The following is a 17,979-nucleotide window of genomic DNA, read 5'->3' as shown; positions in this document are numbered from 1 at the left end:
CCATGTGCTGCCAGCCACTGTGCCTGTGCCCGTCCCAAACCACCTCCACACGCTAGGCTCAGGACAGTGGCCACTGTCACAGCCCGCACCGCTGTGTGTTCTCCGCAGACTGCCGCCTCCACCGCGGACCCAGAGCCAGAGCTGCGCACACCCACCACTTAATCGCTAGGCCGCTGATGCGGAAAGGGCAATTAGGAGAAAAGCTGCCAGAAGCTACGCAGGGTGCGTAGCTTGAAACACGCCATGAGAAGGAAACACAATGGCTCCAGAATTAATTTAGAAAGCGCAGGCCCCGCGGAATGACAACAAAGGAGCTGGCACGTGCTGCGGGATGGGACCGGGACGGGGCCCAGCCCAGAGGGTGCCCCTAGACCTGCCTGGATGTGCGGCTCTCCCTCCCGGGCACAGCCAGCCGGGGGACAGGGCCGGCCATTCCAGGCTGCCGCACAGAGGGCACTAGGCAGCCCCAAGGCTGTCAGGAGGCTCCCCATCCACAGACGGGCACGAGAGGGAGAGGGGCAGCACATCCTTTAGGTGGCCACCACACCCAAAACTGACAAGATGGGAGGGAGTGAGTGTGCCAGGGACAAGGCCCCTGCAGACACCCCAAAGCATCCCAGCTCCCTCAGTGCAGACCAGAACAGGCCCCAGAGCAGGTGGCCAACATGAAGCAGGCCCAAGTCTGCTCCCCCAGCACAGCTGTAGCAGGTGGGGACAGGCCACCAGGCATAGGCAGTCAGCAGCCTGTGCCCGGCCTGGAGAGAACACTAGCCCCAAACCCATGGGCGGGGGCTGGGCGGGGATGCCAGCCCAGCCTGGTATCTGCCTGGAGAAGGCTCAGTCTCAGGGGAAGAAGAGCCACTTTCCAGGCACATAAGAGGAAACAAGAAGGCAGGAAGGCCCCACAGACACCTGAGCCTTTCCAGGGTCACAGGATCTGCCCAGATGCTCCAACAGCTGAAGGGGTGCAATCCTTCTGCAGAAGGCCACGTGGCCCACCCTTTCCGGGACAGCTGAGCCCAAAGCTCTAGTGTCCCTCCATCGGCAGAGCAATCAGCGGGGGCCCCAGCAGGATGGGAAGCAGATGGTCTCAGCTCAGACCCCAGGGGAGGCCCATCCTCGGTGCCTGTCTTGAGTGGGCTCCATCCGGGCCAACACGCTCTCATGAAGACATGGGATGGGGGGGGCAACCAAGGGGACACAGCCCTGGAGGCTCCAAGCAAGTGCACCATTGCCCACTGCCCACCTGCCGGCTGGCTCTAGGGCAGCAAGCCCTTCCTGTCTTCGTGTCCCGGAGCCCATGACACTTCCTGTCACCCCACAAGGGGACAGGGGACCTCAGATGCACAGAGCTGGGGGCTGGTGTCACCAGGTCCTGCTCTTTGCCCAGTGCCAGGATCAACAGCCCACACAAACCAGCAGAGCTCCCCCTGCCAAGGTGGTCCTGCCCTCAAGGGCCAAGAGGAGCATGCCCTGAGGCAGTCAGCCCCACACGAGGTCCGCGCTAAACCAGAGACACTTCGCCGCTCCCTCAGCACCCTGTGCACCAGGCCCACTGCCTACGGCCAACGTGAAAGTCCGAGGCTCTCCCTGGGGCCCCCAAGGGCCCTGCCAGCACAAACACTGCCACCTCAGCTGTCCCTCACCTCCACTTAGCAACTCCGCCCCAGGCAGGGTGCACCCTGGGCCCCACCTGGCCTCCACCGCCAAGGCCCTCCCCCAGGCTTGGCATCCTGATGCAGCATGGCTGCCAGAGTCCTCTCCAGGCCTGGAGTAGGGGCAGGGAGAAGCCTGCAGGAACAAGGCCACCATCCACAGGCCCACAGGCTGTCCTGTTGACATTATACCCAGAGACCTCTCAGAGGCCACGGGTCAGTGAGCCCCTCCTTTCCCCAATGCACAGGTCACTGGGGATCGCAAGGAGCCACCCTTCCTTCCCAACCAATCACACAGGGGGCGGGGGGGGGGGGAAGTGGGCCTCTATGCAGGGCTGGGTGGAGGGGGCTCCCACTGCCCCTCAATCACCCTCCCGCACAGACCTGCTCTGCTGGCCTAGGGAGCATCTTGGGCAACGCTGTCAAAGGACAGCCAGGGTCAGCAGCCCTCCTGGTGTTCCGTCAGCCCACCTAGAACCACCCCGGCAGAGCCCCTCCCTGGGCAAGACACAGCCCCCAGGGACCTGCCTGGGCCTTCTCACTCCCCACACTGCCCTGACTCTGCAGGTCTGTCTCCCCAGGGACTGCGTACCCTGTCTGGGGGAAGGTGACATCATCCAGCCACAAGTTATCTCCCGAATTCCATACACAACTTCTGCCACACGATACAAAATAACCAGACACACAAGCAAATCACACTTAACCCAAAACTAAGAAGGGAAAAACCAGGCAATGGGATGAACAGTGACCCAGATAACTGAGCGGTCAGACAGGGATTTCAAAAATGATTATGCGTTCAAGAACTCAAAGACAAGACTGCAGATACCGGCAGAGACCCAGTAACCATTTTAAAGGACAAATAATGAAAATCTCAGAACTTAAAATAACTAAAACTAAGACCTCAATGGATGGATTTAACAACAGATTATACAAAGCTGAACAGACAATAAGTAATCTTGAGAACAGGTAGGAAGAAACTGTCCAGATTTAAGCCTGGAGAGAAAAGTCACAGAAGACACAGGAAAGAGCACAGAAAACATGTAAGATACGGTGAAAAGGTTCGGTGCAGACGCAGCAGAGATCGCAGGAGGAGAGGTGGGGATGGAGCAGAGGCCATGCTTGAAGACAGAATGGCTGAGAATTTTCCAAATTTGATGAAAACTGATAAGCCACAAATTCATAGAGTATGGCAAACTGCAGGCAGGGTAAGTAAAGCCTGCAGGAAGCGCCCAGAGCACAACTGCTGAAAACCAGGGACAGACAAAGCCCCACCGCAGACGGGGGCGGGAAGGGGGGGGCCCAGTTACTGGCTGCCACGGGACAGTCTCTCCCCAGCGGTTCCCAACTAAAACACTCTCCAGAGAGCGACAACAGAGACGTCTCAGGGAAACATCTATGGAAAGCAATGGTCCCCAGCACCCCTGTGACACAAAGGAAACATGAAGAAATGTTCCCAAATGCAGGAGAGGAAGGGACGGAGAGGGGTGGCGCAGTAAACACATGGGTGAGTCCACTGCACACAGCGCTTGCAAGGTCTAGGACACACGGAGAGTTAACATCACAACAGTTCCCGTGCTCGTGTCGAGGGAAGAGAGGAGAGTGGGGCCTGGGGACTCCGAGCTCCTCCCACTGTCAGCGGAGGGTCAGACGATCATTACTAAGTCCAGAAACAGTGAGTCGAGGATGCATACTACCACCTCTGTGGAGACCACTGAGGAGAGGAATAAAAAAATGCATTATAAGCTAACTGAGAAAATAGAATAAAAATACACCCAAAACAAGAAAAACAAAAAAAAGAAGAGAAAAGAGCGGAACGGGTGGAACAAAGAGAAAGCACCCAGCAGTATGCATATTTAAACCCAAGTACAGCAATAACTGCACCACACGTGAATAGGCAAAGTCTCTTACAGACGACCGCACGCCACTTTTAACTCTGGGGTTGAACCACCTTCAATTCTCAAGGTGTACTGACTTTTGCTTTACTAATAAAATCCTTTGCTTATTAAAAAAAAAAACGAAAGAAAGACAATCTCAAACTGTGCTTAAGAACCAACTACTTGCTGGATACAAAAAAAAATCCCCCAAAACCACAGCTGTACTACAGGAAGGCCGACAGTACACGCGTTCCCAGGCGCCACGTAACATTTGCATGGCGTGTGAGCGCACATGTGCACACGCACATTCTGCAACACTCCCAGTGTAGCTGTACTCGTGTCAGAGAAAGAGGACTTCAAGGCAAGAAGTGTTACTGGAGATAAAAAAGGACATTTCATAACAGTAAAAGATTCAATCCACCAGAGAGATATAACAACTCTAAACGGTTTGCACTCAGTTAAGCGACCTCAAAATATTTAATGCAAGAGCGACAACTGGAGAAATGAACACATTCACTGGCACAGAGGAAGATCCTGCACTGCCTCCCCGTGACTGTGGGGAAAACAGACTCCCTCCCGGCCCATCAAATCAGTGCACATACAGAAGGTGTCAACAACACAATTAATACCATTTTCCTCACAGAGCCCCACACTCACCAACCAGCATCATTCTTTCCAAGTGGACACGAGAGCTTTACCGAAACTGACCCTAAGCTGGGCCTTAAAACAAGTCTGGGCAGACTTCAAAGGACTGAAATCACACAGATGGCACGCAATCCCCAGGGCATTGGAAATGAAGCACCCCTTTCTGAATAACCCTCGATCAAAGAAAAACTTGAAATGAAAATTAGAAAAACTTCGGAGAAAAACATAAACAATTAACTTGCAGAAGACAGCTAAAGCTATGCTCAGGTAGGAATTTATAACCTTTTACCTGCATGTTTTAGAAAATAGGAAAGCCTGAAGGCCAACGGTCCAGCCACCTGGTCCTGTGTGCTCGGTCTGATCTCAGGCCCACTGGCCCGCACAGGTAGCTCTGACCCTGAAGAGCAGCCCCCGCCCCGGCCTCCGCTCCCAGGCTGCCTGTGCCCCTCGTCACCCTTTGGGGCACTGACTCAGGACCCAGACTCGAGCGTGCACACACCAGCCGGCCCCGTGTCCAGGGCAGCAGGAAGGCAATGTGGCCCTGTAATGCCTCCACCTGCTGCCCTGCCCTCACAAGCCGAGTGGACAACCGTGTGCGGGCAGCAGCCTGAGCCAGATGCAGACGACAGACCCCCACCACACCTGGCACTTTCTTCCTTTAAATTGCAGGGAGTAGGGAGAGCTGGTCTAAACAGAGCTCCCTGGGGAAACATGATTCTGTAGTTCCTTTTGGAGATGCCACCTCTGGGCCCAAGGCCTGCTGCCCACCTCGGGGCCCCAGGCTCCACGCAAACAGAGGAACAAAGGAGAGCCACTCTGGCCCAAACCACTGGCTCTCGGTCTTGGAGGGAGGGTCCATTGCATCCTTGCTGGCTCTGGCACAGGCCCAGGCTGAGGTGAGCAGGGACAGGGGTCCCCGTGACAGTCCCTGGGGAGTGACGGTGTCTCACCTGCTCCTCCCACAGGGCCGGGCACCAAAGATGCAGCCTCAGAGCAGTCCCTGAAAGGACCCTCGGGTGGCAGAGCCGACAGGAGGGGACAGGCCACAGGACGGCCCTCCTCTCCCATCTTAGCTACTGCTCCTCCCCAGAGGCCTGGACCAGAAGGTCCACCCTGGGGACACCCCTGCCATGGCCTGCCTGGTCTTCCTTCTCTGCCCAGCTGTCCCAGCGGGAAGGAGATCCACCCAGGGTGGTCAGGCCGACACAGGTCCTGCCTCCCAGGCAGCTCCCAGCGCCATCCCCAGGACTCATGTCCCTGAGTGATGGCCTGGCTGCCCTGGCTGGGGCATGTTCCCAGGGTGTTTCAAAGTCAGGGCAGAGGGCTGTCATCAACCTGTCCTGAAGAGGAGGAAAGGGAGGCTGAGAGGCCAACACCCTGCTGAGGCCACAGTCACTCAGCACAGTTCAAGGCTGCCTACCAGCTGGGCACCTCCCTGCAGCTGGCACCGGGTCTCCGTGCCCGGCCCACTTAGCTCCTGGACAACCCGCTGGGGTTCTGTCACTCAGGACACAGACACAGCAGCCAGTCTGGCCATCAGTCTGCACCAGATTCTCACTGAGGGACGGGGCAGACTCCTGGACGGGCAGTGCTGGCCTCCGCGCCCCTTCCCGGGCCCGCCTCCTCAACCATCTGGATGTCCTTGGTCACAGCAGCCCCTGCGCCAGCCATCCCTGCCTGGGAATGCCAGGCTCCCTCCCACCCCTTCCCCACTTCAGAGGTGATGCCCAGCATCTGCACACAGCCTAGTGGGTGGACACCCCCGGAAATGTGGCTCTGAAGGCCACACAAGGGTGCACAGGCCCACAGCCAGGTGCAGACCGCTGCCCACAGTGGGGGAGGCCCGAGCCTCCCCAGCCTCACTTACCACCTACAGGAAGCAGTCACCTCAAGCTCAGAGCCCGGAACAAATTTAAGTTGTGTCCTTCCCCTCCTTCCCCAGGATCAGGCATGGATCAGAGCTCACCGGGCACCTCCTCTGCAGCAACGCAGGGCACAACAGAGACCAGGAGGACAGAGATGACAGGAGGCGGTGGGGATGCAGCGCACGAAGTCCTGCCTCACAGCCAGACTGGTGAGGCCAAAGGGACTGGGGTCTCAAAACAGCCCCCGGGGCTGGAGAGGCTGCAGGTCAGATGCTCCACTCCTTCGTGCCACTCAGACCAGCCCAAGGTGCCCCCAACCTAGGGATCCAGGCCTGCGAAAAGGGTGCTCCACACCGTGAGAACGTCACCTCTCCTTCCAGGCCAGGAGTCGGCGGGTAGGCTGGGGAAGGACGCAGTAGCCCCCCTCCCCAACCCGAGGCTCTGAGCCAGCTGCGCCTGACAGGCACACGCACTCCCACGCCGCCCTTGTGGAATAATTAATTGGCAAGGCCACGACAGACGTAAAACTGGATGCCTCTGACACGCCAAATAATCCATGCCAGGCTCGAGCCGGCTGCGGCTGCCTCTCATAGGGCCGACGGCAGCCTTTCTATTTCCCCTTAGGAAGCACGGGTCCAGACTGAACCGCTCTCACGTCCTTCACCGCATCCAGCCAGCATGCCACGGTGGGAAACTCCAGCAGCGAGAAGAGCGGCGGGGACAAGAGGCGCCACCCAGGCTAGCACCCGCTAAGCCCACCCTAAGCACCTGCCTGCCCACCCCCTCAACCCACATAGCCATGCCCAGGAGGTGACCCTTGACCCCCACCCAGACGTGGAAACAGAACACGGCAATGCCAGCACCAGCCTGGAGGCTCAGAGCAGGGCCCCCAGCACTTCGGGAGCCCCAGACTGGAGCACTGGGCAGGGTGGGGACACCACGGAGCCACTCAGCCCTGGTCTTGCGTCCTCCCTTCCCTACCACAGGAAGCCTGCCTCCTTCCTCCCACCCGCTCTCTTCAGGGTCCCGGCTCCTGACCAACCCAAAATGCCTCAGTGGGCCTAGTGATGAGTATGGAGGTCCAGGGCAAGTCTTTGCTCTGCTCCCTCTGACCCCTGCCTGATCTTCCCGCAGGCCTGAGGCCACCCAGCACCATGCAGTGGGTTCTGGGCTGCAGTGTGACTGCGGGCCCCTGCCCACTGGGTCACCGGGTCAGAGGAGAGGCGGGGCCTGTGGGAGGGGGGCGGGGCTGCAGGACTCCAGAGGAGGGGACGTGAGGACGGCTCTGCAGTCTCCCGTGGCTCCCTAGAGGTTGCTGTAGCAGAGCTGGGCCCGGGCACCGCACCACCCTGGAGGTGCGTTCCCGACTCCTCAAGCAGGCGCCTGCTCAAGGGCCGCCCCACCAGTGCCCCTGACAGACTAAGCATGACTGACAGGCTTCAGGGCCCAGGCAGCTGAGGGCCTGCTCTGACTCCACAGGAGCAGGAGGGCGCCCCAGGGACATGGTGACCACCCCAAGGGGGGCCCTTCAAGCCCAAATGACCGAGCAGTGGGGGGAGGCAGCCCAGGATGTCCCCTTACAGTCAGCCCACAGATGGGCCACCCAGGGACCCACACCCCAGTGAGCACTGTGTGCCTGAGGAATCCCCCGACCCTACAGGTCCCTGCTCTGGGGCTGAGGGAGGGGATGACAGCCCCCCAGGGGGCTTGGTGAGGAGCCTGGGTACTGGGGACAGACACTCGCACTCAGGCTGGGATGGCCCCAGCACCGGGTGACCCCAGCCAGAGGATCTCCTCACTGGCCACCACGGCCAGGTGTCAGAGACTGGGGGCTACACAGTGAAGACTGGGTAAGGCCCAGACAAGGGCCCAAGTCACACCTGCCTTTCCTGCTAGTGACCAACGGCGAGTGAACGCCCCACTGTGCATCCATAAACAGGTGACAGCAGTTCCTCCGGATGGTGTGGCTGGCGTGGCCCCAAGCCTGGCAAGCTCTCAGCCAGGGGCAGGCAGCCGTGTGAGGCCCAGCTCAGGAGAAAGCCCTCAGATCTGCCCCTGAGCACCTGAGAGCCCAGCCCTTCTGGTCAGCCCCAGCCCTGCCCACACAGCCCCGGGCCGCCCTCCATGCTGGCAGCCTGTCTGCGAGGTCTGGGGCTCTAGACAGGCAGAGGAGGGAGAGGTGGGGGGGCTACTGCCTCACGCTCACTGCCCTGGGCAGACGAGGCAGAGGGGACCCTCCCATCCCAGCAACTTCCAGAGGTGAGAACACCCTCACCCACCCCCCCGTGGCTCTTCCTTGGCACAGGCCAGCAAACATTCACAAGTGGCTGGAAGGAGCCATGTGACCTGTTGCCACCATGAAGTTTCCTAGCCTGGGGCCCTGTGGGTCGTGTGGACCGGGCAACAACCTCTCCACCCACAGGGAGCCGAGCTCAGCGGCGCACATCGGGTCTGCCACCCAAGGGCAGGGCAGCCTGAGTCATGGTGCTGGGCCCAGCATGGCCAGGGCAGAGGAGCCACGGAGCCAGCCCTGAAGCCACAGTCCTGCCCTGGAGAGAGAGCTGGCGCAGACTGTGACAACTCCACAATTCAGTGGATGGCAAACCGGAAACCATTTCTGAGGTCTGAGAAAGGTTCTCTCCTTTGCTGCCTTCTCTGGGGTCCAGTCCAGCCAAGGAGTGGTCCCCTGCCCATCCCTTCTCAGGTGTCACCTCTCCATCCCCAGCTGCCTACAGACCCACCCTAGGATGAAAAGGAGGACAGAAAGACCTGTGATGGCAGAGGGGGAGGCCCTGCGGCCCCCCCCAGGGACACCCGCCCTGCCCCCCTCAGCCGAAGCCTGACTCTAGGCCCAGGGAACTAGGTGGGAGGGTCAGAGGGCTGGGCCAGAGAATGAAGGCAAGGGTAGAGGCAGGGGAGGGAAAGCAAGAGGAGGAGTTGGGCTGGAACCTCCACAGTGCTCAGTCCCCAAGGCACCAGCGGCCACGCAGGTTTGAGCTCAAGCAAAGCGAGTGTGTGTTGCGCCAAGTAAACTGTGTGCCTGCGGGCTCGCCGTTCCCTGACCGCTGCCTCCTGCTTCTGCGCTCTCAAATGAAACTGCTGATAATATGCGCCAAAATAAAAAATGAGCGCACCTGGTCCCAAGAAAATTGATTCTCCCTTTTCCTGAACTGGCGATTGCCAGGTTTTATATACTCTGTTCCTGGTGATCATTAGTAATTCAATTTTCTTTTTATTAGCCCCCTTATCTGCTGAGCAATATAGTGGCAGAGCTGACCTCTTTTGCACGGGTAAATGTTTAAAATCTTTTCCCTGATTAATTTTGCCAGTTAAGAAAAAGAGGAGAAATGGCCCGGCTCTAAGCCATCACAATGAATAAAGCTTAATGTTGATTGTGATGGAATTTCTAACACCAGGGAAATTGATTGAACGCAGCAATTACACTGCAATGGTAACTCAAGGGAGATGGGCTCGCTTCCCCTGGCCGTAGCCTTTTGGTTATTTAAAACAATCCAATTTGCAAGGATAATTATGTATTAGTGTTTTATCTGCCACTTGAAATGAACAGGGGAGTTTCGATACTGGCCCAGCATTAGCAGGTTATTGCTGCAAATTACTTGATACCTGCTTTCTTTCACATAAAGAGGAAATTAGGCAATCAATTACCAGAAAAAGGTGGATGAGGGATAAGAGGGGCAAGCGCGCCCTCTGCTGGCCACTGAGAAGCACAGCGGGGCTGAAGGGGGAAGCCCATCTCTCCCCACCCGTCCCTCTCATCTCCATCCCCAGAAGTGCAGGAGCCCACAGGGGTCAAGTCTGACCTTGCTCAAAGAGGAGGGGCACCTGGCACTAAGAGTTTGGGTGAGGAAACAGGATGAGAGGCCTCAAGGCAACTCAGTGAGGAGGCCACCCAAGCTCCCTGCCCCCATTCCCAGGGAGGCCCTAGCTTGGGTCTGCACTTTCCAGGAGGCAGGAGAGCACGACCTTGGGCGATGTGGACAGACAGACCAAGAAGCACACAGAGCTGCTCGAGCCCACTGAGGGAGGGCAGGAAGGCCTCACTCCCTTACCCCAAGACCTACAACACTGAATAACCCTTCCCATCCTCTGGTCCCACCTGCCCTCTGGCCTTGGCCCCTCCCACCCTCCGGGATGCCGGCCACAGGGGACCCCTCTTCCCCTGGAAAAGGCAGTGCTCAGCCCACCCATGCCCCTGCCTGCGCAGATGTGCCTGCTCGCTCCTCTCCTCACACAGGTCTCAGTTAAGATGTCCCTCCTCGGAGAAGCCCCCAACTGCCTGGCTAGAGCTGACCACTTCCCAGCAGCACCCCTACGATACTGCCACCCGCTTCCTCTTCCTCAGAGCGCTTCTGCCTCCAGAAAGCGACTTTCCCACCTTTTAAAGCACCTGCATTTGTGTCCACCGCCCACGGTGCCCCGGGAGCCAGCACACTGCCTGCACACAGAGGTGCACCACACACTGTCCTTGGCTAGGTGGGGGGAGGGGAGGAGATGGACGGAGGCCGGATGGGTGGGCTTAAGAACAGGCAGGTGGAGGGTGGGGATGGATGGAGGATGGAAGGTGCGTGAGGGGAGGATAAATGGGTGGGTGGAAGCTTTCTCCAAGCCTTTCCCCCGCAGGGCTTCTGTGCGTCGTTATCCGTGGCCATCACGTTGAACTGTAACTACGAGCTTACTCATCTGCCTCCCAGTGCAGAGAAATGTGAAGGCAGGGACTGTGTCAGCCCCCTCGGTGGACTCTGCAGCCCCTACCCGACACCCCACATCCCACGGTGCCCACAGAGCAGCGCACCTGCCCTGTCAGTAGTGGCGGCCTCCACCATCCCCAGCCTACACCCTACTCTGCTCCAGGCCTGAAAAAGGACCAGGCGGTTCACAAGCCAGCGGGGCCTGAGGAAGTGCCCTCTTCCTCCACCTGGCCTGCTCAGCACACCCACAGGCCCAGTGTATGGTCCCGGCCAGCCCCTCACCCCTCTATCCATCCACCTGGCAACCAGGGGATTGTCCTAGAATGCACCCAGCCCACAAGCCCAGGACGCTGCCCCTACGGCCCCCACCCAGCTCTCCAGCTCCCTTGGGGTCCCTCCGCCAGCAGTTCCTGCAGCAAAGCTGCTGCCAGGATGTTCCTGTGCCCAAGGCAGCCCTCACACCCCTACCCCCAGTCGCACCAGAGGAAGATTCTGCCCTGCCTCCCAGTGACTGTGGACCGCAATCAGGACCACCCTCCAGCCCCATGGGAAAGTCTGGCTCTGCCTGGAGACTTTCTGGTGTCACCCGCCTCCCACCCCATCTGGAGAGGGCTCCTCGAGCCAGCCCTCAGCCCGTGAGACAGAACGACCTCCTCTACCACATGCTGCTCCTTCCTTGGGGGCGTCCGCCGCACGGGACGGCAACAGTCTGTCTCAGGCTGTCGAGCCCCAGACCAGGCTCCGTGGGGGCAGAAGCTGCACAGGCCCAGCAGGGACACAGTCGAGGCCAGCTCCGCTAAGCTGCGAGAGCAGCTCACACGTGGCAAGAGGTCAAGGTGTGCCTACCTGGGTCACCCCACAAACCCCTCAGTGCCCATCCCTGCCTCAGGACACAGCACCCTGGGAGGCAGGAAGGGAGAAAAGAGGGCCCAGCCCTGTCTGCTACAACCCTGCCACACTCAACACCTGACCAGCAGGTGCTCCGCAAACACATGCTTCCAGGCCCAGCATGGAGGCCTGATGCCCGGCAGACGCCGACCAGCACTCGAGGAACTCCGCCCCCCAGAGAGCACTGGGGCCAGGAAGGGCCCGAGGAGGAGGGACAGGGCCTTAGGGCCTCCCCAGCACGCTGCCCTGACTGGGATACTCCTCCCACGAGCCACCTTTTACCACACCCCTGTCGTCTTGCTGAAATACCGCCTCCACGAGGCGCCCTGCCTGGCTACCCCCACTCCCTTCACCCCAACACACCCTCCTCACGGCCAGCCACTCTAAACGTCTGTTTTTCACTGACCAGCTGGAATGCCAGCCACAGGAGTTCAGGAGGGGACCCCAACTGCCTGCCCCGGGCCTCCTGGACCCCCAGCACCCGGACAGGATGCGAAGAGGCCTATGGCCTCTTCCACCTCCCACAGCCAGCCCTGAGCACCGCCACTGCCTGCAAGCTGCCAGCCCCATGTGGCACCTCATCTGTGGGGACAGATCTCCATCTGCAGCTTCTCTGCACATCCATCCTCCGGCGGCTGAGACAACATTGTGATGGAGAGGATCTGAACAGGGGCTCTGAGTCCCCGCAGAGACCCAATGTCCATAGACACCATCTTCTGGCCTCTCTCCCAGATGCCTCAAGAGGCCACCTGAACCCTCCACCTGTCCCCAACCTCCCTGGGGGCTCAGCCACCGCCACCAGTCTCTCAAAGCAAGGGGCCTCCTCAACCCATCCAATCCATTCAATCAAGGCAGCCTGGCTATAGGTCGGTCACCTTCAACCTCTTCACTCCCAGTCAGTCCTGCAGCTAAGGCCCAACCCCTGATCCAGGCACCTTGCTGGCCACCAGGGACCGCCAGCCAGGCTCCCTGTGCTCTGTCACCTGGGATGAAATCTACACCTGCCATGACACACGGGCCAAAGGAGGGCAGGTGGCAGCCGGTGCCCTCTGGCCTCACTTCCTCATGTCTCCCCTGTGCCCTGATCAGCCCTCTGCCTGGGACCACCCTCTCATGGCTCCCCGCATAGATGCTCAGCTCTGCCCAGGCACCCGGTCATCCAGAAGCCTTGAAAGCCTCCTGGCTGGGCCAAGGACAGCGCCTTCAGCTGGGCTCTCAGAGCCTGCTCAGCCCCAAACCCCGATCACCTCGAGATCCACACATGGCCACCTGGGAGTCATGGCCACTCATTCCCCCACTGCTCAAAGGGGCCACGCCAGGGTCAGGTGTGCCTGCAGGAATCCTGGCTCTCCTTCAGGGCACTGCCATCACCTGACGGTGGGGAGCCACCCTTGTTGGGTGCCATGCCCACAATGCTCCCCACCTCTCTCCTGGACACCAACCACTCAAAAAGAGGGCAAAGCCCACCCCTCCCAGGCCAGCTCAGGCTTCCCCAGGAAGAGGCAGGAACCAACAGGGAGGGGACGGTTGACCTGCAGCCCAGGTGGCACCAGTCACGCCCCTCCCCCTCCAGGTCTCACCCACTTCCCAGGGACAGGACATGGAGGGATGTGCTGAAAAGGCCTCCAGGAGCCTGCCTGGAGCATCTTCCCCAGTCAGAGTGCAGGGCACAGCACCCCACCCCAACCCCTGCCCAGCCCGGCCCTTCCTGCCCTCCACTGCCCCCAGGCTGAGCACTCCGAGAGGAGGGCAGGGCCAGCGCAGACCCTCTCGGGCAACTCCCCAGATCCCCTCCTCCCAGTGGTCGTACCTTCCTTGGCGGCGGGGAGCTGCGTCCGGCTGGGAGGCAGGCCGCACAGCCGGTGCCTGGTGACCTGCATCAGGCCCTTGTTGGGTGTCTTCTTCAGAATGGGGCTGCTCTTCCCCCGGAGGGCCTGCCTCCGCCGCAGGCTGAACTGACTCTTGGCCGCTGCAGCAGGTGGGGGGCTGCTCTTCTTGTCCCCAGGAAGGCTGCAGAAACACAGGGCAGGCAGCTCTCAGCAGGCTCCCCCAGCAGGTGGCTCCCCACACCCAACCTTAACCACCCAGGTCCCAGAGCCACAGAATCAGCCCCAAGAGGCAGCCAAGCCCCTCACCTCCCACCCCGCCATTCCCCTGCTGCCCCCAGGTTCCAGCCCTGCCCACTTGGCTTTCCCACCCACTCAGCCTCAGCAGCTGTAGGACAGCTGCTCCCTCCCACCCCACCTCAGCACCAGTGAGCACAGGGCAGCAGCCCATGACCCCACTCGACGTGTCCACAGCCATCTCCTCCACCTCCCCAAGCCACATGAGCACCAACCCGAGTAGACCTGGAGGAGGAACAAAGGAGGCAGGCACCATCCGAGGTGGAGCTGCCCCCAGCCGCCCCAGCCCTCTCTGGAGGAGGGGCTCCCTCTCATGGCTCCCCTTCCACCCTCGCTGAAACAGACCACTGGCCAGAAAAAGCAAACAGCCCGAGTAATCCAAGCCAGCACCTGTCTGGGAGGCAGGGCCCAAGATCAAGGCCAGACAGCAGGAAGGACCCTGGAGTGGGACTCGCTGGGAGGATGGCGAGTGTCACCATGTCTGAAGGCACAGGCAGGCCCTCTGACCCCGCCATTAGCAGCAACCTCAATTGAGTCCCTGACCCCAGACTGAGCACCAGGCTGTGACTCCATCTTCCAGCCTCCTCAAGATCCGAGAGTGCGGAGGGTGGGAAAGGCGACAGGCATTCAGTGAGGCAATGACTCACCCTGTCCCCTGGCTGCCAAGGGGCAGCCTTCCTCCCTAGAGGAAAGATGACTCCTGCAGGTGCACTGCAGCCGGGTCTGTTTGCCGAGCTCCTGGCCCGAGCACAAAGCAGTCCGTCTACAGCCCCCAGGGTCCCAGGAAGGAAGCTGGCCCGGCAGCCTCTAGTCTCTCACCAACAGGACAAATAGTAGGCTTGCTGGCACCACCTCCACCTGTTCCCGCCTGGCTGGGGGCCCCAGGCAAGCAGCCCCTAGCCATGCTGAGCCCCCCTCACTCAGCTGTAAGGAACAGCAGGAACCCTGGCCTCGTCCCTACCAGATATGTTAACACCACACCATGGGCCCCATAAGGGCGATGCTTCCTTCCTACCCCTCACCTCTGCAGGTGGGCCCTCCCAGCTCCCACCTGCTCTACATATCAAGCAGGGAGCCTGCCTGGCCAGCACGCTCCCCACCCTGCCTGCTCAGACAAGACCAGGGGTGGTGGCAGGGACACATACCCAGCACCCCCCCGCCTCCTGATGATCTTGGTGCGGCTCTTCACTTTGTATGCCGAGAGCGGGGTCTCACTGAAGACAGGCTTCAAGCTGCTGTGTCCGACTGCTAGTCGGTCCCCCGGCGGGGACCTAGACGGGACTGGGGAGAGCTGGAAGGCATGGTCCTTGCTGCCAGCCTCTGACTGCCAACAGAAGGACGACGACGAGGAGGCCGAGGGGCTGGAGGCCTTCCACTTGTACTTGCTGGGCGCTGCCCCAGGCATGGAGGACACAGCCGACCTCCTGGGCTTGGCATCTAGGTCGGCACTGAGCTGCGGCTTCTCCACCCGCTCTGCTGCGGCAAAGGGAGCCTGGCACACATTCTCTGCCGCTGGTCTTGGACTGAGGGCCCTCCGAGGGGCCCGGGGACTCTTCGCCGAGGCAGCCACCCACTTGTAGTTGTTTTTCCGGAACTTGTTGGTTCGACAGGACACGAGCAGCGAGGGTTCCCGGGTCTGTCTGGGTCCAGTAGCTGGTCTCGCTGGGCCTGTCACCAAGCCAGAGGCAGTTGACTGATCTGAGCAGCCAGCATTTGCTCTCCCGTCCCCAAGGAGCTGTGTGACAGAGCTGGCCACAGAGTGGGAGCCCACCTTCCGGCCCAGGGCCAAGCAGCCCCGCTGGGGCAGGCTGGAGGGCAGGCAGCAGGCCTTGACCGCAATCGCGCTCTCGCTGACCGTCCGCCGGGGCTCCGAGGGGCTGTCGCTTAAACTGCTCATAGACTTCACCACCCGGGGCTTGCCAGGCTCCTTCTGGCAGACCAGAAGGGGGTCCTCGGCACTGCAGCTCCCTTTGGCTCTGCTTGGCCTAGAGAGCTGCCGCTGCCCACCAGGGGGCTCACCCTCACCTCCCTGAGGTCTGTGTTCATGTCCATCCACGAAGCCCCTCAAGACCCCCGCAGCGCTGGCTGAACCCGGCTCTGATGGTGGTTCTATCTTGATGACCATGTTCTGATCTGGACTGAGCTGGACCTGCCTCTCCAAGACATACTGCTGGGGTTCGGAACCCTGGCTGCCCCCAGCCCTAAGGGATGGCTGTGCAGCACAGTCGCCAGGTGGGTCCGAGGATGCCAGGGGCCGATTCACCAGGGAGTATTTCTTGCGCCACGTAGGCCCATGGTTCAGGGAGAAACCCCTCTGGTTCGGGCGAGGGTAGCGGGCACTAAAGGCCCTGCTGCTGTTGTAAGTGGGTGGCTGCCACTGGGGAGCGGTGGAGGTGCCTGGGGCAGAGGCACTGCCATGGAGGTTTTTGTAGTCGTCAATCAGACCTGAGAAGACAGGAATACAGGCTTAGTTAACCAGAGAGTGAGTAAACCAGCAAGAATCCCCAGGAGGGGCATCCGCTGACAAGACACCCTGCAGACCCCACTGGACCCTGCCAGGTTCCAGTGCAGGAGGAGCAGCCCCAGGGCCTAAGAACCACTGACAGTTCAGCCCAAACTCTCACGGCCAATCTTTCCCATGAGGCTTTTCCTGTCGGTTCTACTTCAGTCCTATTTCTGCCTGCTTGTCCTTAAAATGCACATCTGCAGCACAGTATTTCCTATTTGCTGGGAATACAACACTGGGTCCACAACACTCTGAGGGGACATATCACTCAATATGAAGAGACAAGCAAGGCCCCATGCTGCAATGCCTTGACAAGAAGGGGTCCAGGCGGTCATGGAGGCCCTCTGGCTTGCCCATGGACAGAAAGGGGGCAGGACTGCACCTTAATGACCTCCCTGCCTGGCACACAGAATGGTGACTGTAAGATAACTGATGCCTCTGGGCACTCCCCACTTGACAAGAATGTCACAGTACCCTCCCCTAAGGAGAGGAGAGGCCTGGCCAGCTGGAGCCCCAGCACAGTGGACCACCATGGGGCCTTTCCAAGGAAGCCCCTGGACAGCTGTCCTGGTGCAGGTGGGGCACAGGCCTCGGCTGAACAATCGGAGCTGTTACAACTCAGCCAACAAACTAGTAGCCAACCCCCAAGTTATAACATTCCCCAACCACAGGTCCCGCCCCCATGCCCAAAGAGAGCCATATCCAGACCTGGTGACACATTAGGGCAGGTATGATGGAGATCCAGGAAGCGGAAGGAAGGCGGGTTCAGCCCTCCTGGACACCCCATACACACTTTCCAAGTCCTTAAGTCTCTTTGTGGAAATAACTAAAAGTGGATTTTTTTTTTAAGTATAGAAAGCCAACTTGGGTCAAAAAATTGCAAAGTTTGGAAACTGACGCCTGGGGAATCTGGGCCCAGAACATGAAGGAGAGTGTGGCTGTACGGAGAGAAGAGCGTCAAAACGGGATGTCCAGGGAAGAAATACACACGCCTGCCCCCGAGTGCGCCATGCCCGGCAGCGCCAGGGACCAGCCCTCCGCGCCACGGTCAGGCGCCGGGAGGCAGGAAAGGGGCGCAGAGGACCTGCTCGCCGGTGGGCGGGGGGGGGGGGGCGGGGAACCGCCTCCCGCCAGTTACTAAGCGACCGCTCCGCGGCCACCTGCCGCAGCGTGGGAAACGCCCGTACCTTCCGCGGGACGAAACCGAGCGACGGCTCTCCCCGGCCGGTCCGAAAGACCCTCCGGGTTTCCTAGCCCCAGCCGGACCCCACCTTATCTCCCTACCCGACCCGACCTAGCCGCCGAGACCGCAGGTGGAGAGCAAACCCCTCGGGGAGGTGGACGGGGGCCGGCTGTGAGGTGAAGGGAAAGAAGGGGACGTGCGACCCGAGCCCGGCCCGACCCACCCTGCAGGAGGCGGATCTGCCGCCGTAATTGCTCCTTTTCCTCCATCTCTGGAGTCCGCGACGCCCGGCCAGGCCCCCGCGACGTCATCGCCGAGCGACCGTTTCCCCGCGGGCGGGGCGGAGCGCGGGAGGTGCCGAGACTGCGCACTGCGGCGAGGCCCGGGCGACTGCCCGGCTGCAGGGGATGATGGGGGAGGGATGGAAGTTGCGCCGTCTCCCTGGCAAGGGCCGGGGAGGCGGGGCCACGCACGCGCAGAGCGAAGGTCGGGGGTATGATCACTGCAGAGCGCCCGCAGGGTGCATCTCCG

The 17,979-nt window shown here is 60.4% G+C and overlaps 1 protein-coding gene across 2 annotated transcripts in view; it reads right to left on the bottom strand.

Moving 5' to 3' along the window:
- The window catches only part of ZC3H3 (zinc finger CCCH-type containing 3), an 82,945-nt gene extending 65,185 nt beyond the window's left edge, over positions 1-17,760 (bottom strand). Inside the window, exons 1-3 of one of the 2 annotated variants that reach the window (XM_031439775.2) lie at positions 17,672-17,760; positions 14,905-16,204; positions 13,447-13,646 (exon numbers count right to left, since the gene is read on the bottom strand). In XM_031439775.2, coding sequence (XP_031295635.1) covers positions 13,447-13,646; positions 14,905-16,204; positions 17,672-17,759 — 1,588 coding nt within the window. In that variant the 5' untranslated portion in view covers position 17,760. Of the gene's footprint in view, positions 1-13,446; positions 13,647-14,904; positions 16,205-16,973; positions 17,124-17,671 lie in introns of those variants that run through there. The other variant, XM_064476755.1, reaches the window with a different exon arrangement.
- Between the last annotated feature and the right edge of the window lie 219 nt (positions 17,761-17,979).

This window comes from Camelus dromedarius, chromosome 20 (assembly GCF_036321535.1).
Source record: "Camelus dromedarius isolate mCamDro1 chromosome 20, mCamDro1.pat, whole genome shotgun sequence".
In the NCBI taxonomy this organism is placed as follows: domain Eukaryota; kingdom Metazoa; phylum Chordata; class Mammalia; order Artiodactyla; family Camelidae; genus Camelus; species Camelus dromedarius.
This window is presented reverse-complemented; position numbering and strand designations above follow the sequence as displayed.